Source organism: Mya arenaria, chromosome 12 (assembly GCF_026914265.1).
Source record: "Mya arenaria isolate MELC-2E11 chromosome 12, ASM2691426v1".
NCBI lineage: Eukaryota > Metazoa > Mollusca > Bivalvia > Myida > Myidae > Mya > Mya arenaria.
The window spans coordinates 62,375,670-62,397,260 of record NC_069133.1 but is presented as its reverse complement, the minus strand read 5'-3'; the positions used below and the strand labels follow the sequence as shown (position 1 = coordinate 62,397,260).

General features: G+C 35.0%; 1 protein-coding gene across 1 annotated transcript in view; it reads left to right on the top strand.

Annotated features, from left to right (window-relative positions):
• The window catches only part of LOC128210869 (interferon-induced helicase C domain-containing protein 1-like), a 36,623-nt gene extending 20,064 nt beyond the window's left edge, over positions 1-16,559 (top strand). The window contains 21 exon segments of the mRNA XM_052915223.1: positions 633-770; positions 1,270-1,465; positions 1,467-1,597; positions 1,880-2,494; positions 2,605-2,712; positions 3,360-3,695; positions 3,926-3,997; positions 4,382-4,639; positions 4,807-4,929; positions 5,559-5,609; positions 6,630-6,784; positions 7,267-7,451; positions 7,783-7,972; positions 9,508-9,577; positions 9,580-9,675; positions 9,920-10,015; positions 10,604-10,776; positions 11,108-11,246; positions 13,468-13,700; positions 14,860-15,040; positions 15,374-16,559. Coding sequence (XP_052771183.1) covers positions 633-770; positions 1,270-1,465; positions 1,467-1,597; positions 1,880-2,494; positions 2,605-2,712; positions 3,360-3,695; positions 3,926-3,997; positions 4,382-4,639; positions 4,807-4,929; positions 5,559-5,609; positions 6,630-6,784; positions 7,267-7,451; positions 7,783-7,972; positions 9,508-9,577; positions 9,580-9,675; positions 9,920-10,015; positions 10,604-10,776; positions 11,108-11,246; positions 13,468-13,700; positions 14,860-15,040; positions 15,374-16,008 — 4,181 coding nt within the window. The 3' untranslated portion in view covers positions 16,009-16,559.
• Positions 16,560-21,591: the final 5,032 nt, after the last annotated feature.

The following is a 21,591-nucleotide window of genomic DNA, read 5'->3' as shown; positions in this document are numbered from 1 at the left end:
GAAATAGCGAGACACATGTTTTTTTATATATATATTTATACTCAAGACGCAACCTTTTTCATACATATATAAGCTCCAATGACAGAAAGTGACAGAAAATGGCAAAAGGTTCAGTAGAAACATAACGTCATGATAATATAGGACTGGTATTGAAAATTATCACCGTGGGGGAGTATGTTCACTATTGCTGTAAACTATGTATGACCTGCATACTCAATTCACTTAATATAGAAACAGTTGATGTACCTCATAGGTGAATCCAACATGTCTTGTACAGTTTGGAATCGTTTTGATTGTTTGTCAAAAAAAATATGGATTTACCTTTATTTATGTGAGCTCATTATTAATATGTTGACAATTTTGAATACACTATATATATATGTAAGAAAAATGATTGTGTATTGTATAATTCATGGTTGTATTGGACGTGTACCGGGTACTTAAATAATTGAACCTAAAAACCAGCCAAAACGTATCTGGCCCGTGGGCCCCATATAATTCGTCAATGTTCTACTATTTGCATCCGTATCTCAGTTTCAATTTACAATCGGTTTTCAGAATTTCCATCGGATGCTGATATGTTGCTCGGCCATTGATACCAACATGTTTACGCCCGTTTTTTTTCTGTGTAGAGCAAAGAAAGAGGATATTTGAACTGTCCCGAAGGAGCGGTGATAAAGCTGTTGAGCTCGGTTTGCGAATGCTTATCTATGATATAGAGGACTGCGGGCGTTTTACCGCGTTCAAGGAGCTGATGGCCAGCGAAAACGGTACACATAAAATGCTTTGTGGTAAATGACAAAAGTTATGCGTGAACATGGAAAAGTCACTTATATAAAATGAAAGAACGGAAACTACAGAGAAAGGTACCTTAGTGTAACAAAAAAAACTATTAGAGGCCGATTGGTCAAGACCGAACAGACACTATACTAGAGACACAAATGTCACAAGATAACAAAATACATAACACAAACATAAAGTATAACAATGAAAACTACAGGAACAAGCCCAGTAGCCGAAAACTCAAAATTAAACCCTGTTTAGAGGTACAAGACAAGGATACAAACTACAGTGAACTAGAGTTCCAAACACACGCCCTTATATATAAATGATCGAGTTTAAGCTTTAACGGAGCTATAAATTTTACTTGCAATGAAATCGAAAGAGTATTTCCATACATTTTCAGTATAATTCAAATTAAAAAGACTGCCTGCCAGGTACCTAAGAGTGAAATGATGTTCATGACCAAGCCATGTATTATTATTGCAGGATATCCAAAGATTGCCCGATACATCGAGGGTGAAATTGTTGCTTCAGATGAAAACTTCAGGAAACTTTTGGACCTATTTGCTGATCAAATAGTTTCAGTAGTGAATCCAACGGAGATTTTACCAACCTTGCTAACAAGAGATCTTATAACGAACGAAGATGTTCAGAGGATAAGAGCTGAAACTTCCAATCAGGGACGCTGCGGCATGGGAAATGCTTTTTAGATTACAAAGTAGAAAGGATAACTGGTTTAAAGATTTCTTGGTCATTTTGATTGACCATGGATATAACGATTTAGCGGAAAAACTGGAGCCGGATATGTTCAACAGTAATAATAAGCCATGTTATTTTCTAACGAACACAAAATATGAAATGTGTAACGGTCTGGTTATTTCTTTGAATAAGCAGTGCTTTTATTACATTGTCCTCTTTAAATGATTTGATTATTCTTAAAACGTGAAACATTCTATTCATTAGTGTAAATTGATTTCCAATTATAATATTGCCTGAAACAGTAAACATGCGAAACCCATGAATGAAAAAACTCCTATTATAAATGAAGTGATAACAAATGTGTTTCTACGCCTCATGTTTTATATATATGTTGCAGAGATTGTTGTGCAGAAAAACGAAGACACTCGGATGTATGACAATTTAAGAGATAGCACCGTTTCTATGACTTCTGAAACAAAAGAACCAAATGCTTTTGTGGCTGAAGGATGTGAATTTGGCAGTGGGGGGAACAAACAAGCAAACACTGATATGAAAATGTCAGATTTGAATTCAGAACCAATTGCCAGCTCTCATTGCAAACCAAACGAACTTGGTGAATCGGATACCTTAAAGATGGAGTTGGACGGACTTGGCATGGAATTTATAAACATGCTACTGCCGCAAAACAAGGAGGAAGTTGTGACTCCCTCCGATGATGATACTACAAGTTTTAAGGCCGTACAAGCAAGAACCTCCAGAGGTGACAGTCAGACAGATGATGCCTTAATTGCCGATAAAAGCGAAACTGATAAATTTCAATTAAGAGATTACTTTACTCGATACCCTAATCACGCAGAACTGACGCATTTGAATATGGAAATAGAAGAAACGCTTGTTAAAGTTATTGCAAGAGACAATAATTCAAGCGGATTAAGTCCACAGAAGTCTCATGAAAACCAGACACAGTTAGAAGTCGATGACAATTCTAGCAAGAATTCCGTTTCACAGTCTGGTAGGCAAAATGAACAGCAGTTTCTCAGTGAAGTTGTAATGCCTTGCTCTTATGTTAATTCAAGATACGCATTGTTGCTGCTATCTTGTATTTCTTTGTATTTTTTTCAGAGTTCAGCAACGATGAAATAATCGAAGGTAACTTGAAATCTTTTTCTAGATATATCTGTCCGTGTTTGGAGCCAACCGACTTTTTAAGGCTGCCTTATTTTAATCAAGGTAAGAGTTTGCATGGTAATTTTGAAAAAGCTTGCATTTCAAGTAAAAGTTATTGAACCTTGTTAAAGACTAATTATCTTACGTTTAAAGGCTCTCGAAAAGGCATCATTTACAATATGTTTGCGAAAAAACACATCTTTGAATTATATAATTATGTTATGGGCGCTAGGTAGCAGGTCCCATTTTCGCAAAACGGCCCGAGTGCAAACTGAATTAGTTTATGATCATTTATTTTTTACTCTTCTTTGCCAAATGATATTAAAACTTGTTTTGTGGTGATATTTAAAAAATACACCATCTTCAATGAGTTTCTAGAAGCGCGTTTACTTTCAATGAATGTTGTCAGGTTTCAATTAATGCCAAGACTAAGAAAATAAAAACTTTGACCTTTGACATTTCTGGAAATGGGCTATGATATCTTCATGAACGAAATTGACGACCCTGGACGATTTGTAGCTTTTTATGAGCTTATGGCTGGAAAAAATGGTATCGTAACAATTTAGTTCATTTACATATACTTTGCATTCGAAATATTGTATCGTAATGGTGATTAAATGAAAGCGAAAAATAAGATTTCTACGACTAACTTCCATGCGAATATGGTGAATTGCAGTGTGTTTTCAAAATGGTATGTTGGTATATCTTAGGTTATCCCAAAATTGCACGGTTATTGGAAGGCGAGTTCGTTGTTTGTGACGAGGATTACAGAAGATTGCTGGATTTATTTGTGGACGAGTTATTAGAAAAAATCACTGATCCTACAACACTTATTCCTATTCTTGAAAGATTTAAAGTTATAAATGACGCTGATGCACAAGAAATAAGAGCAGAATATGTCAATAAAGGGCCAAATCGAGCTATTTGGATCTTGCTGTTCAAACTTCCTTGTCGAGTAGAGACTTGGTTTAAGGATTTCATGAATGCTCTCATTGAATGCGATTTATTGGCACTGGCTGAAAAGTTGGAACCTGACATTTTCAAAAGTGAGATATTTCCTTTATTGATTTACATTACTTTTATCTGAATGTTCTTATTTTTGAAAATATTTGTTCTGTTTTTAGTTTTTGAAACCTATCAATAACATTAATTCCAAAAAATCACTTGTTTTCGAAAGTACGTAACCTAGACAGATGTTCATGAAATGGTATTAACCTAAAGGTTGGAGTAAATTTTCTTTATAGTAAATAGTTCTATAACTGATTTTCTGTTTTAGAATTGATGGCGCGACATAGGTACGATGAACGAGACAGTTGTGGTACCGAGACAGAAATAGCAACTTCATTTGGTAAAAAATAATTTCTGTGTGATATCTGAGCTAGTTTGTAAACTCTTTTTTAAAATTTGTTTTACCAAGGATAAGCTCAATGGTAAAGAAATCAAGTATAAACCCATTTAAGATGCACAATATAAGGGCCCAAGCCACATTAAACGAGAGACACAAACGTAAAAACATCACAGACCATATACGCGTAAATAGCCTGACAAATTAACGATGGGATAACCGCCTAGGGACGGTCAGTGAATCAAGTCAAATCAGGGTGGATGAATATTCCATTATTTTTAATGAGTTATCGTTTACATACATAGTGTAAATATTTTACTACTTACACTACCATTCATATGCCTTTTTTTGTGTTCACAAACAATATTTACAACGACCTTTTCGTAGATTGGGAAGAAGCAAAAAGCTGCCGAAATGGAGACGTCCCTGAATTTAGCGAGTTACTCCAGTCTTCTCCAATCATGTCCGATGAGGAAGAAACATATTTGAGGGCAAATGTTGCTGTTGATGACCTTACATCGGCTTTCAATGAACTTCTTCATAACACTGATAGCCATGAGACAGAAATATATTCTCGACTTCCCAAAGGGGAAACACGAACGACTGTTAATCAAACAAGGTCTCAGATGGATGCAACTGAAGCTGGTAAGGCTTTGACATTACTTACTCAGTTAAACGTGTACGGAAGACAAATGTATTTATTAATTTAGATGTTCAAAAACGTTAAACAACAATGATTATATTAGAAAGGTGAACTCTATTCAATTTTACCTACCCTTATATCTTATTAGAATTATTTTGATATTCTACAGGAAAGCGATTAGTTTATGACAAAGAGTTTTTATTGGCATGTAAAGGATCGCCCCTTTCTTCGATTTGTCCACCCGAAATAGCAAACATTCCGGACATTGATATACGTATGCCTACTAGAATCGGTTTGTTGAGTAGATTTAGATTTGTTAATGATGCCTTTCTTCTTCATTCGCTTATATATTCGCGGCATTGTATCATACATACTCTTCATTTTGTTTTGCATTGCCACCAAAATCCTTATTTCAATTTGACTTTCATCAAATAATAAACGGAGCTGCAATACATATCGTCACGTTAATTTTAATCAATTTGATAGTCATGTGTTTGGCTGGCATGAAAAGAGTGATACTGCTTTAAACAAATGAATTATACATTAATTATAATTTTTATAATTAATCATTTTGGACAGTAATTTGGGTCCGTATGTGATTATCTATGTCTCCAATTCTTAATTGGCTGTTTTGGTTTGAATATCAGAGATACATTGTTTGTTTAAAAAACGATAAGTCTGTCAATCTTTTCGTTCCAGTTCAAAACATGTGCACTCTCGAAATAAATGTTGTTATTTAACGAAAATGATATTGAAAATACATGCAAGTTAAACTTGCAAACACTCTTATCTAAGTAGGTCATTGTTGGTGTATTTAACTATTTATCTATCAATTCATCAATGATTAAAATATTTTGCATTGTGTTCTTTTTTAAAGTTTATTTCATTTTAATTCTTATAAAATTTTCTTCTATTACACAGATCCGGAAAGGGTCTTTAGCGAGGATGAGTTTGAGATAAATATTGAGACAGGTAAGTTGAATTGTAGGACTTAATATATATATATATTGAGATCTTTGAATAATATAATTAAGATTTAAATTCGTTTAGCATATAATATGCAGTTTAAGCCGTTGCAAGGAGTCGTTGTCAGTATTGCAATTCCTATTTTTGTTAATGAACAGTTCCAAACCAAAACTGCTGCTTTCATTATCATCTCGACTATTAGAAGAATATGGAGGCTATCCTACTCGCCCAAGCGTTAGCGTCCGGTTAAACTTAAAAAAAAAAAACAAGTTAGCATTTGCACTCATAACTCCAATACCCTTCACTCAATTCACTAAATACTTTAAACAATTGTTCAGGACCATCACACAATAAGGTTACATACCCTCATAGTTTCCTTAACACAAATGTTGGTCGCTGATTGACTTAGGAACTTTAGTTAAAGTTTTAGGGCTCTAAAGGTCAAGGTCACTAAAATAGAAAAACCCCAGCTGAAACTGAATTTCACAACGAAGGCTGAAGTTCTTCTGTCAATCATTGAAAACCTGGTTTCGTCGCATTGCGGCGTTTCTTGTTTACTTTCTAATTTGACCTTTGTGGTGCTTTTGACAGGCATATACTACATAGTTATTGTATTCATTTCCAAGACAACGCTGCGTAAAGTCGAGCGCGCTGTCCTACGACAGATCTTGTTATATATGTACTTTGTGCTTCTAAAGGATTTTATTTCCCTTGATAGAAGCATCAGTACAACATTGATAAAAAGTCAATAGCAAAAGCATATTGGACGTGTACGTTTCTAAATAATTATTCGTGTGACATTGTTCATGCATTTATTTATGATAACAATATAAATGACTATGATGCTGGTGAGGAGGAAATGGAGGAGCAGCATATAAACGCGGATGATAAGGCTGATGGTGTTGGTTATTGTAAAATATAGATTGTAATGTGAGTTTGGTCAAGATGCATTTTTGGAAGTATGTGAGAAATAATTATCAAATTTAAGTATATATGTTTGAAGTTTATCGTTCGGTTTGTTTCCAGACCAAGACGATCTTAAAACGAATGTTTATGACGTGGATATAAGTCTACGGGGTTACCAAGAAGAGTTAGCACAGGAGGGTTGCTATGGAGAAAACGTTATAGTGATGGCTCCAACAAACTCGGGCAAGACCAGAGTAGCATGTAGAATTATGCAGGTAATTCATCTTTTGAAAAATCATCTTTCAAAGGGTTTTGAGGAATGAATATGAAAAGGTTATATAAATGCCAAACTTTCTACCATTGTATATGAGTTCATGCTTTGTTTTATGAAAGAAACGGTTTGTATTCAAACACGTTTTTTCATTATTTTTGTTTATTATCTTTACAAATATGTATTGATATTGTATAACACCACTATGTACATATCATTACATAATGGTGTCTGATGAGAAGCAATAGAAGTTATTGTCACTTTACATTTATTTAAATAAAGATCGACTTACTTTAAATTAATGTTATTATAAATTGTTCAGTAAATTAATAATGCTGTTGACGCTTATCTGTTTAATCTTCGCTATTAGTAAAATTTGTACGTATACATCGTAGACTGATATTATTTTCATTGTTCTGTCGTTAAATCCTTAAAGTGCACTCATAATGACAAATCATGCATGATTATTTTTTTCAACACTTCTAGGTTCACCTAAGACAGAAAAAAGCAGAAAGAAAGAAGGGTCGTATTTTATTTCTTGTTGAAAACGAAGCGCTAGCCATTCAGCAAGGAGAAGTTTGTGCAGAACGACTTACAACTTACAGGACAAAGGTGTTCAGCGGTAACGTCCACAGGCTGAAAAGGCAAATGCTCTGGGATTTCCTTGAAAGGCAAGTCTGTTCGTAATTGTTAAAAACATGATGCAATGAAATTGGTAAAATGTCATAAACTGTTCGTGCAAACTGTCATATATGATGGCCGTCAGAAGTTTAATTTAATCTATTAAAATATTATGGTTTAATACAAAGTCCACCCAGACGTAAGAAGCTATTTTGACACGCAAATTCATGGTTGAATTTATGCACCAACTGTAATCTAAATGCATGATAAATATATAAAAAAGAGAATTGAAAACATATACTTTATAGGTATTTTGTTCTCCTTATTGAAATATTTTCAAGACTGACTTGGTTTTTTACTGTTTTGTTTTATTGATTGTAGAAGAGACATCTTTGTTGTAACAGCACAGATTCTGGTGAATGCTTTAAAGGCAAACAAAATTAAAAGCCTCAGCAAATTTTCTCTGATTGTGTTCGACGAATGTCATCACTCAAACAAACAACACATGTATAATCAAATTATGGCTCGATATCTTGACCTAAAACTGCGGGAGAAAGATGAACTGCCCCAGGTGAGTATCAATTGACGTTGCGTATTTGTTGTTACATGAATACCGTATTGAATGGCCTGTCGCTCAATAGCAAAAAAACTGTTTTAATTTAATAGCCGATGCATAATTTAGATAGAAAATCATGACATTAATTGCTCGAAATAAACATATTTTATTAAAAGCAATTGTGTTAAAATGGCGATCTGCGGCTCACCATTTTTCTGGTAGCTCATCTCGATAATCTCCACTTATTCGACCTCGCTTTTGTTGCGACAAATGCGTCGGTGACAGCGGCGTCGGTACACCAAAATACCTTGTTCAGACAATAACTAAAATTATTGATGAAATCGCATCAATAACTCAGGGTTTTGCCCTTTTTATGTCATAAAATGTGCAGTTTTGTGCAGACAATGTAGTATCCAATCATAATAAACTTTAGTGACAATGTTTGTTGGCGTATGTCTCGGTCAAGGTCGATCGTTTGGTAAATTACATCAGTTTCTTCATAGTATGTGTTTCCAATCAAGATAAAACACTTTGTGACGGTGTGTGAGAGCATAATGTCCCGATTCAGTTTGTTCATGGGATAAATTTCCTAATAACATATAGTGTTTTGCCCCCTTTAAAGCTGCACTCTCACAGATTGATAGGTTTTTCCCTTTTTTGTCTCAGACTAAGCTGAATTTGGCATCTATTCCTTCACTGCAGTAATATAAAATAACTCACTATCGAACAGATCTCAATTATTAGAAACACTGCCGGAATTTTCATTTTTCTTAAGGCGATAGTAACGCTTTTAGCCAAAAAACTTCAATTTCGAACATTAATATGAGAAACTGCGATCTAATTTTTTGTCAGCAGTCTTATATCAATGGTTTCCAGACATTTACGCAAAAATGGCTTATTCTAAGACAATAGAAATAGAAAAAAACCAATACGTTCAATTTGTGAGAGTGCAGCTTTAAGTTAAAAATAGTAGTTGAATGCGCAGACAATAACTTAATTAAGTATTGATTATCCAAATATGACGAAAGTTGGTAATATCGTTTGTGGGCACAATGTATCATTCAATGTCGATCGTCGGGTAAATAAATCTAGAGTTATGTTTATTCCATGTTCTGTAATAACTTAACTTTTTATTATCCTATCATGATGAATAATGAGGCATTCATGTCTTTGTCATGAATGATCTCGTAGTGAATTAACTCAGTAATTTCCAGAGTTATGTGCACACAATAACTTTAGCATTTATCACAAATTTATGTTGAAATTTTCTGACAGTGTTTGTATGGACAAAATCTCGATCAAGCTTGATGTGACAAATCGCCCGTGTTAATCAATCTGCTAGTGTTGGTCTTTTTGCATTTTTATTTATATTATATTGAACTTACTATGGTGTTCGCTCTAAACAGGCTACTCATCCGATTTCGAAAAAAAGAAGTTATACATTGAAGTAGTTTTATGTTGCTTGTTAAGTTAGTTGTTGTATTATTAAACAGGCGATCATATTAAGCCTCGACATTTGTTTCTAAATTCTATATATCCCCTCTTTGTAGATCGTTGGACTTACAGCATCCTTGGGCGTTGGTGGAAAGACTGAATGGGGCCAAGGAGTAGATCATATGAAGAAATTATGGCAAGCATGGACGCAAAGTTTATATGTACAGTGAAAAAGCCTGATACAATTATTGAATTTAAATTATTTGTGAACCCACCGGTTGAAGGTATGCCGACGGTTTATTCTTATTAATTTTGTTTGTTGGCATTGGGGCAATGAAGTAATGAAAAACGCACTGGAGTTTTGGCAATTGAATCTACATTCTAATGAGTCTGTATTATACATTTTTGATAGTTGCAAAACTTAATAACGACAGTTAATAAAAAGCACGTGTTATACAGAATAACGTTAAATTCATCGTAAAGGAAACCTATACGTTTTTAAATGGAAAAGTGTCTTTGTAATTACAGAACTATTGCCTGTGCCTGGAAGAGCTGTCGACTGCTTCAAAAATGCTGTAGAAGAAATGGCTAAGCGCATCGACACACATATGGCGACACATCGAGGTAAATTTACCATATTAGTGATTATTCAATTTTTATAAAAGGCTTAAGTTTTTGACAAATAACGAACAAGAAACTGATATAACATTTGTAAATCGTTTGATGTAATGAAAATGATGTTGTTTTGTATGTGTTGTAGGATCTTTAAAAACTATTTGAAACTCATTTAGATGAGTTATTGTCTTGCTTTGGTGTCGTCGTCGACTTCATCTTTGTAATGCCCCTTGAAAATTGGAAACATCGTTCCATAAGCTTCAACTTTGCCATAACATAATAACCTTATTCACATGAAACATTGTATATGTGTTACTAGTATCTAGTGCAGTGGGAATAGGAACATGATTGGCATGGCCCGTAATTCCGTTCAATATAATTACATGGAACATGGTATACATATTACAGTGGCAATGTGCATAATGTGCACATTTATGGCAAGGCCCATAACTTTTACTTAAATTATTGTCGAGTTATGCCCCTTATTCGACTGGGAAAAATCAGAACGTTGTAGTTTCTCCGCGGCGCTTGTTTTACCTTGATTTAAGACATACTTGTTTAGAGTTGTAAGTTATGATTGCTGTTATATGAATATAGCTGTACGGGATGCTGCTCCAGAGGATGAATTTATAAAGGCGATGTGCAGATTTCCACCGACATTTGGAACCGTCAAATACCTGCAATGGAATGCTGAGTTCGTGAAAAATATAGCAAAGGTCCGATCAAAAGACATTCGTCGAGTGATAATTCCTTGTCGGTTACATTTAGAGGTAACAATTTCAATTTTTAGATTTAAGTATTGACGTAAGTCCCTTTTTCGATGAAAGAAACAACAGAGAAACGTTTGCTTCGCGCTGTTATGTTTAATGCAGTTCGCACATGAGACACACAACCGTCTTATAACCATTGTATAGTAGTCCTTAGAAGTGTAGATTTTTTGGTTAAGAAAACGAATAAACAAAACGCCTGTCATTTGTACTATTTCGATCAGGAAAGGCTTGGTTTAAGGATAGCTTAACAGATGTGTACGAATTATACTTGAATATATCAATATATTGAGTTTGAAATAGGACCCATATGTAGTTTTATTTGTCATTCCAGGTGTACAACAAAGCGTTAATGGTGCATAGTGATGCGAGGATAAGAGATGCATTGGTTATCCTTGAAGAGTTTATGGAAGACTACAGGGTAGTTTCAGCAAAACATCCTACAGATGCCTTTCTCATGGCTCTTTATGATGGTAACTATTGTAAACTCAGTAATTAGTCTGTTCATTGATGCAATACGATCTATTTATATTGGTACAACTTAGATATATTAATCTACAACCTTAGATTATATCATTGATGTGACCAAAAGTGTATTATGTACCAATCAAACGGGGTCAGCGTGCGATTGGGGGCAGCAGCCCACACATTTTCCAATACAGCAATTACCCCCAAAACATAAAATTACATACTTAACACTGTTACAGAACGTCAACCTTAAACATATTACATGTTTATGAATAATGATCATGTATGTTTGGAGATTTTAGCTTGACTATTCGAAGAATAAGGAGGGCTTTATTACTCGCCCCAGCGTCGGCGTCGGCGTCTGGTTAAAGTTGAAGGGCAAGATGGGATTTTCACTTTTAACTCCAATACCCTTCATTCAATTTACTTAATACTTTACACAGTTCATCAGGGCAATCACTTAATGAGGTTAGATAACTCCATATTATCATTTATACATATTTTTGTTGAACTTAGGTTAAAGTTTTAGGGCAGGTTGGGATATTTATTAATAACCTAGGGTTAAGGTCACTGTTACTTAAAATAGATTACCGGTTGGTACTAAATAACTTTAGTTATGGTTGACATACTTGACCAAACTTGATATGTAGGAAGATTTAACGGAGGACTACAATGGAATTGGTGTTTGGGGCCCAAAGGACCCGGTTTGGTCACATCGGGGTTCTTGTTTACTTTTTAATTTGATTTTTTATTGCTTTTGACAGGCACCTATTACATCATTATTTTTACTTCTAGGACAAAGCGGCGTAGTCTAGCGCGCTGTCTTACGACAGGTCTTGGTGTTTGAATGTTTTATTTCGTGTTGGCATTTAAATTCAACCGGGGTAAAATCATATTCGGCACGAAAAAAGTTCGAAGTCTTTGTCTTTTTTTCGACGTTTCCCTCTTTGGAAGACTGCCGTTTTAGTACGACAACGCTTACGTCATGTTGTGTATCAATGACCTTATAAAAAGCTTCGTGACTCAGTTTTAGCCACGGTTGATGGGTCTTTTCAGAGATAGGCCATAATGTGGAATTCATTTCCCTCCTTTGTGGGATCGGCCATGGCTGTTGGCTGGCCATAAATTTGAGTATGAATAATAAGTCTATGTAAGAGTTCATTTTGGCGATATACAGCAAGGCCACAGGCAAGGAAAGCTCGCACCATTTTCTGTAAAACGCCAAAAATGATTTACTCTTTGGTGTTCGCACATATTTGTGGGCCAATGGTAGTCAAGCATTTGCCCCATTTACTGTAGCTCCATTTTATGTAAAGTAGATCTTACGGTAAATACAACCATGTTTTCGTAGAGAATATTTTGTCAGTCTACATAAATTGGTGCAGTCTTCTATTTTCTGTAGTATGCTGTTCCCTCTGCACTGCGGGAAGTGAATATAATTGACAGCTTACGGTACCGTTGTCTGGAGGCAGTTGAAGCTTACGTTATGAACCCAAATTTAGAATTGATGTGTTATAAACTATCGGATCGTATTTGCGACGATTTAGTACACATTTAAATATTTATGTGACAATATTCAAATAACAATTAATCTTTTACGTTAGATTTTCTTCTTCTTTTGTTATTTTCTTTCTAATACACAACCAAACACAATTCAGTACCAAAAAGTGCGTTTTTTTTTGTTGATTTTCATTCTCATGCGAAACTATATCAGAAGAGCGTTATTGAAAAGAGCATAAAATCATTACCAAGGTCATAATAATCAAAATATCTGCAATTTGTTGAATTTAAATGAAAAGTACCCTACAAGTCCACCTATCGGTGCTTTCCCCCTTTTGTACAACAATCGCACGACACTATATTACTGATTTTATTAAGCTTTTAGCTTTCGCGCCAAAATACCACGCGACTACATAGAGGGCGGAGCAAATGAGCCAAATATAGGCGAAAACCAAATATAAATAGACGATTAAAATGATGCGAAAACAAAACGGGTAAAGAAACCTTTACATTGCATGAGGGTATTTTTAATATTCCTTCATTTACTACCTAAAACCTGCTTAACATATACTATTTTGGGGACTGCATACCGAAAATGCTAAATGTTTCCGTGTATCTGGTAAAACCTCTAACTCCGAGTACTGTTTGAAAATAATATGTGCTATAAAAACTGGTTACACCCTGCATGTGGCATTACAAGCATTCACACATATCTCTATTTCTTAGATCTTCGGGAAGAAACATTCGACACGGAACCAGAAAACCCCAAACTGCTCAAACTTGAGCAAATCCTGTCTAGAGTTCTTTGTGAGGACAAGAATGGCCGAGGGATTATATTTGTGCGAACGCGGGAATTGGCTCAAGCATTGGTTAGATGGGTGAACGAAACAGATGGTTTGAACATTCTAAATGCTTCCGACTTTGTTGGACAAAGCGCGTCCGATTCAGTTGGAGGTATGGTATTTTATTGATTAATATATTTTTTTTATAAATAATGAAGAACTAAAGAATATAAATGAACATTTATAATCCAATCACGATGAGGTGACAGAGTATAGGCATAATGACTTGGTCAAGTTCGATCGTTGGGTAAATGGCGTTAGTAAATCCAGAGTCTTACGTTACTAAATAGTATGTATACGTCTTGTGTAGACAATATCGTTACAAATTTTTCTCCTTTGTGGTACAATTGTTTTGACAATAATTGGCTCTCCAAACAGGCGACAAATCCAATTCCAGACAGGTCTTGTTATGAAATACAAATGATTTAGCGTTAAAAAATAACAGGTTTTTTCAAACTTCGTAGTAAGCCAAGTTTTGTCTTTCATAGTTACACTCTACCCCTAAAACCTGATGCGTGGTATCTAAGTTACTGAGTGCATACAGTTAATATTAATAGTCGTACATTCGATTGTATTTAAATGTAGTCGATTCCATTGTTTTATCTTTGGGTGAAAGCTAAATATACACTGAATTACTTTTCTTATTCGACACGTTACATTTATTTCTGATGTAAAATGGCCGAAATATAATACAATACAGGTAATCGGTCTTGTATGTGCAACTACTGTGCTGACTTGTTAAAACTATCAAATAATTCGTAACAGTAAAACGATTACGTCGCAAATGATATTCAGATATTAAGATAAAACCAATGACAATGAAATGTGTAAATTTACAAGTAGAACTTATTTATAAAAGATGGACTCCTTGTCCAACGCATAAAGGATTATTGCTTCTTTTAATTAGTGTTTTTCCAGCTTAAAGTATATTAACGTTTGAGATTTTGACAGATTCGGTGTACAGCATTGAAATAACAATAGGAAAAGCTTTAGTTTACCATAAGGTCAATTAAGATAATGCTCTTAAGATAATTTATAACAATTATATACTTTAATTGAACTATAATGCTATTTTACGAACTGTTTCGGTGGTATGGCATAACATAGGCCGGTACTCCTGCTGAATGAATGTACAAAACACTCTTTATTGAAATGAACAAAAATAGTTTTGTACAGAAGGGGTTATAAATCGGTAAGTGATAATTCGCCAATACCAATTTGTGATAGAATGGTCATTACGTACAAGGTGATTTCCTACTTACATATATTGAACCAGCAATTCAAGTTGTTGCTGTTTAGGGATGACCAGAAAGATGTGTTGCAGTACTTTAAGGATGGACAACACCGACTTTTTATTGCGACGTCTGTTGCTGAGGAAGGTCTTGATATATCTAAATGCAACCTTGTGATTCGTTATGAGCATGTCACTAATGAGATCGTCAGACTTCAATCGAGAGGTAAACAATTGAACACAAACAGTTGAAAACGTTACAATTGACTTATCAGTGAACCGATCAAATTTAGAATATCGACATAAGTTTATACTCATTTATTTTAGCCCGATTATGACGACAGCTATAACCTGAAATATTTAGACGTATTCTTGTTTATTCACCAATCGAGATAAAATTAGGGTTTATGAAAGAATTAAATATTATCCTACGAGTATTTATTCAAAATATGATGAAAGTCATGTTATAAATAAAATTAAAGAATTAATGTTTGGAATTGTTTTCACGGTACATTTATCACTTCCTGATAATCTTGAATGCAAAATATACCAACTTCAGGGCGGGCAAGAGCGGAAAATAGCTTGTACTTTGTTATCGCGGAGAAGGACTCTTGGATTCTTGCTAAAGAGGAAAAGAACCATCAATGTGAGGAACTTATGAATCAGATTGTTTCGCACCTGCAGGTGTTCACTGAAGATTATGCGAACATCTGGGAGAGAGAGCTCTTAGAAATTCAAGAAAGAATGAAACAAGAAGAAGAAAAACAAGCAGAAGAAAGAGAGCTGAACATGGCAGCTAGAGGTGCCCGTTTTGAATGCTTTAATTGCAGTTCCTTTATTTGCTTGTCTGACGATATTAGGGTCATAAAATATGCACATCATGTTATCATTGATGAAGAAGCAAAACGACGTCTTACTCTCAAAAGAGGGGCTCCTAACTTTATTGAACCAGAAGGCGCCCAATATGGAGGGATTTTGTATTGCGCAAATGAGGAATGCCAACGGGAACTGGGATCGGTTTGTACTTACAAATTCTCTGAGTATCCATTGGTAGGATTGAAGAACTTTAAGAGTTTTGATAGATTTGGACAAGGTCGCGTGTTTAAGAAATGGAAACAGGTCAAATGCAAAATCGAGGAATTTACTTTTGAAGACTTGGAGACTGTTGTTGCAGAAAGACTTGCGAATGTTTAAACTGCTGGTCTTACCTTTGCGTTTGTGAAACATTTTGTTTTGTAAAATCACAAAGGAAAATTACTAGATCTAGTCAAATTATCAACGCCATTTAAAATACAAACATGATATGTTGTTAACTCTTAATTGATCCGTTTAATGTGCAATATGCTTCAAATCGTTCCATAATTATTAATTGTGTTATTTATTTTATATTTGTAAGTCAAATATTTATAGTATGCTTTGTGATACGTTGCAAGTCTTAGCTATCGTGTATAATTTATTGTAATAGTGGTATATGTTGTGGTTATGTCAAAATAAAGCAATCTGGTGATTATATTAAACAACTAATATAATAGTCGCTGAGCGTTTTTCCTTTCAGTAGTACTGCATTGTCCAAAACATATATTATTCAGATGTTACCACTTTGTAAGTCATCGGCTGCCAATTATTTTTTTCTTTGTACTGCACGTGTATTATACAAGTCATGTTTTTGCAATGCATATATGAATTGGCTTTGTGATTTGTTTTGTCATGTATTTATGTTTGACTGATAAAAATTGCTTTGTACACTTTGCTTTGTTACCCCATAGTATGGTGTTAGATTGCATGCAGAAGAACACAGCGACAGTCAAAAGCCAAATGTTTGCTTAAACTTATTATTATATTTTGTCATTATTTGAAATGGTATTTTGTTATTTATTTATTCATTTATCATTTAATTGCTTTTATAACATAACTTATGCCGCAGATGAGATAAAACCACATGCAATATTTTTCATATATAACTACATGTAGTGTTATAACTATGCAAATTAGGAAACTGCATCACATGAAAATGTATTCATACTCGCTGTCAAAAAACTTAAACAAACATGGCGTCGGTCGATATTTTCGTCGACGACAAAGTATCAATATATGGCAAAGGGACTTGTGTTGTAACCGAAATTGTTTTCCATGGCTTTGGAACATGAACATGGTAAAAATAGACGGCACTGAGTTTGAGGTAGAGCTTGAAGATGAGCATATTACACTTTTGCCTGAAAATGGTCCAGCGTCCCAAAAATAGAATAATAAAAAACGATTTTCCATTGCTTCTCAGCCGAAGTTGATGAATTTAATACAAAGCAAAGAAATAGAAACACTCTTGTAAAAACTGTTAATGATCTCAAGATATTTAAGGCATTCTTTGACCAGCCAGAAATTAATGAATCCCGAGAAATCCACGACATCCCGACTCAAGAACTGTCATCTCTGCTATGTCGCTTTATAATTAGCGTAAAAAAGCAAAATGGCGGCGATAACGAGTCTTCCTGATCTCTATTTGTGTCGATAGGCAGTTAAGAGAAAAGTCTACGAGGAGAGTATTAATACTGGGCAAGGGTTTGGAAAAAAATCGCGAGACACTGGCGATGAAGCAACGGCAGTTGAAAGGTGAGGGGAAGGGTTATTTTTCAAGGAAAAGCGATCTACTGACTGACGACGACATTGAACGGTTTTGGCAGACCATCTACACCAGACAGTATTTTGCAAACATTTTGGCTTTATAATAGGTGGTTCAGGAGCACAAGGATATGTGTTGGGGGACGTAGAACTAAAAAGTTAGGGCAGTGTTCATGTCCAGTGTACCTATAGCCCGATTATGTTAATCGGTAGACAAAACATCGAATATTCGAATACCGATTTTGACATTCGAATACCAAATGTTTGATCGAATATTCTGATATTCGTTTGCATCCCTATAAACTACATATCAAACTCATAACACGTAGACCAATGTTAGTTTTGTTTAACCGATCATCTCTAAATTCCAATCGTTCCACTCCGTGTTTAAAATGGACGATTCCGGGCGAATGATTTATAATGGACCATTCCATTCCTATTTTTCAAAATTCGACTACTGTGCATATCTGGAATAAAATATCCCATTCCTACATATATAATAAAATATTCGATCATATTTTATATGTGCATGTCTTTTTCGCATATGGTGCAGTTTCCGTATGTATCAAATGATCTTAAATTCAGCTTCGAAATTGCAAAGCTAATAGTTACACAACGTAGAACGGTTTAGTTCAGAAAAATTATAGAGATTAGTTCAGTTAACGACCGATGATCACAAGAGTATTAATCGAAGCGCCGCTGAAAGACTGTCAGTGATGTAAATGAAGCAAGCAAACACTTCCGCTAAGCCCTTTCAAATGAAAAGTGATCAATCGATTTCATACATTTGATGAACTCTCTTTAAAGTAGATGAAAAAAGATAAATCTGATTATGATAAGCACAAATATATCGTCCCTATATAGGCAGGTATCCAATGGCTTAAGATTATTAAATCAAGTTTGAACCGCTTTAAATCAGATTAAAGCATATTATTCATCTTTGAAATGCTTCAATGTTTGCTTTTTGACGTCGCTTTTAAAAGTTTCAGTACGCGAGTACATGCCTTCATTTAGTTAGGCTCTGTTTAAGCCAATGTCTTTAAAATGCAAATCCAATACAAACTATACGCAAGATTCAAGGAACAGAATGAAAATATAACTTAATATAAGTACTCTTTCAAGCCTGAATTTGCTTTTCAGAACTTTTATGAACAAACTCCACATATGTACAAGTTCTTTTTTAACTGCAAACCTGCAAAGTATGTTTACGTTTGTGTGAGTATTGCAAAGAATGGTTTTAAGGTAATACAAACGAACTGTACTAAATCTGTAAAATGAAGATGTTATATATTTATTTTTCGTGTCATTCTGAATATGTACATTATGTATTATTCCTCGGGCGTGTCTAGCATCTTTCTACGTATAATTCCTCGGGCGTAACTAGTATCTATTACGTATAATTCCTCGGGGCTAACTAGTATCATTATACGTATAATTCCTTGGGCGTAACTATTATCTTTCTACGTATAATAATACTTCGGGGCTGACTAGTATCTTTCTACGTATAATTCCTCGGGCGTGACTAGTATATTTTTACGTATAATTCCTCGGGCGTAACTATTATCTTTTTACGTATAATTCCTCGGGCGTAACTAGTATCTTTCTACGTATAATTCCTCGGGCGTAACTAGTATCTTTTTACGTATAATTCCTCGGGCGTAACTAGTATCTTTCTACGTATAATTCCTCGGGCGTAACTAGTATCTTTTTACGCATAATTCCACAGGCGTAACTAGTATCTTTTACGTATAATTCCTCGGGGCTAACTAGTATCTTTCTACGTATAATTCCTCGGGCGTGTCCAGCATCTTTCTACGTATTTTTCCACAGCGGGTCCAGCATCTTTCTACGTAGTATTCCTCGGGCGTAACTAGTATTTGTACGTATAATTCCTCGGGGCTAACTAGTATCTTTCTACGTATAATTCCACGGGCGTAACTAGTATCTTTTGTCACGTAACAGAGTTACGTATAAAATGTGACGTAATACCGTAATACTTTTATCAAAGTTATATTTAAGATATAATTAAGATTTAATTAAATGTATATGTGTCTACATACTGTATGTTTAGTAATGTAGGGCATATTTGATTGTCATTTGAATATGGAGACGGTTGACAGCCGACCTGGTACAAATGTACAAAATGGTCATGTTAATTACAAAAACGTGTATTCCTTGGGTTGTAAAGCTGTCATATTTAGACCACAAATTAGTATAAGAGAGAGGGGTTAGGCAAGGCAAGGAGAGCGGCCTTGGGTCCTTAATGGACGGCAGTTAGGATGCGGGATTACCTTAAATGTCATGCTGTATTTAGAACTTATCATTGTACTTAGAAAGAACGGTGAACAATAAAGACAATAATCACTTGAACAGTTGTTGGTTGGTTACTGAACGAACTATCACGAAAGTTAAGTGAACGGTGGCATTACGTGACACTTTCTACATATAATTCCTCGGCCGTGTCCAGTATTTTTCTACATGACAGTTATATTTATTCTACACTGGATTTAAATGACAATGTTTAAAGATGGAAAATATCAAAATTCAAGGACAACACCCTTTCATGAACATGGCTGCACTTGAAATATTTCAAGGCACACTGTGACTTTATGTTAAATGGCTTACTCCCTGATTGTGTTACGTCACACACTCATACCAAGCAATGTAACAGTTGATACATAATTCATTACTTATATCGCTGAACTTGAATTTTATTACGATCGTAGTGATTGAAAATATTGTTACTATGACAAAGCAAGTACTTTTTATGGAGTAATCAGAAAATAAATATTTCTGTAAACCCATTATTCTATTGTATTGTTAAAGGAAACCTTACATGTTCTTACATTTCTTACTTTATTGGATTTTATTTTCTTCTTTGACTAATTATTTTCGCTTATTTTTTTTTACAAAACTTTACTTTCCTTATGTAACAAAACTAAAATAAAACATTTCCATCTCATGTGTAACATATATCAATATCAATATTGGAGTAATATCTTTATAGCAGACACTTATTAAAATTATATTTATTGTTATCATATCAAATGTATTTTCAATGATGGTGTAAAATGTATGTTATGCATGATACTGAAATAAAACTGTATCAGAAAAAGGGTCATGCTCAAATGATAGTTTTAAGAGCCTGATGTTTAATTGCTGTTATTGTGATTCCGTCCTAGTTTCAATGTCATTTGACGGTTTCGAAAGGTTTTTAAAACGACAGCAAAAACAACGACGTCAACGTCACTCGCGGAGCATAGCGCATTGTTGCTCACGTTGTTTACATAAAAGGTTGTTCAAATCCCCCATAGGAATGTAACGTTTGCTGTTTACGTTATATGCTGTGCCCTTCCCCAATAGGAATGTTATGTACGCTGTGTAACGTTAAAGACTGTGCCCTACACCACAAGGAATGTTAAGTAAGCTGTATAACGTTAAAGGCTGTGCCCAAAACCACAAGGAATGTTAAGTACGCTGTGTAACGTTATAGGCTGTGCCCAAAACCACAAGGAATGTTAAGTACGCTGTATAACGTTATAGACTGTGCCCTACACCACAAGGAATGTTGAGTACGCTGTGTAACGTTATAGGCTGTGCCCTACACCACAAGGAATGCTAAGTACGCTGTGTAACGTTATAGGCTGTGCCCTACACCACAAGGGATGCTAAGTACGCTGTATAACGTTATAGGCTGTGCCCTACACCACAAGGGATGCTAAGTACGCTGTATAACGTTATAGACTGTGCCCAAAACCACAAGGGATGCTACGTACGCTGTATAACGTTATAGGCTGTGCCCTACACCACAGGGAATGTTAAGTACGCTGTGTAACGTTATAGACTGTGCCCAAAACCACAAGGGATGCTACGTACGCTGTGTAACGTTATCGGCTGTGCCCTACACCACAAGGAATGTTAAGTACGCTGTATAACGTTAAAGACTGTGCCCTGCACCACAAGGGATGCATAGTACGCTGTATAACGTTATAGGCTGTGCCCTACACCACAAGGAATGCTAAGTACGCTGTATAACGTTATAGGCTGTGCCCAAAACCACAAGGAATGTTAAGTACGCTGTGTAACGTTATAGGCTGTGCCCAAAACCACAAGGAATGTTAAGTACGCTGTGTAACGTTATAGGTTGTGCCCTTCCCCAGT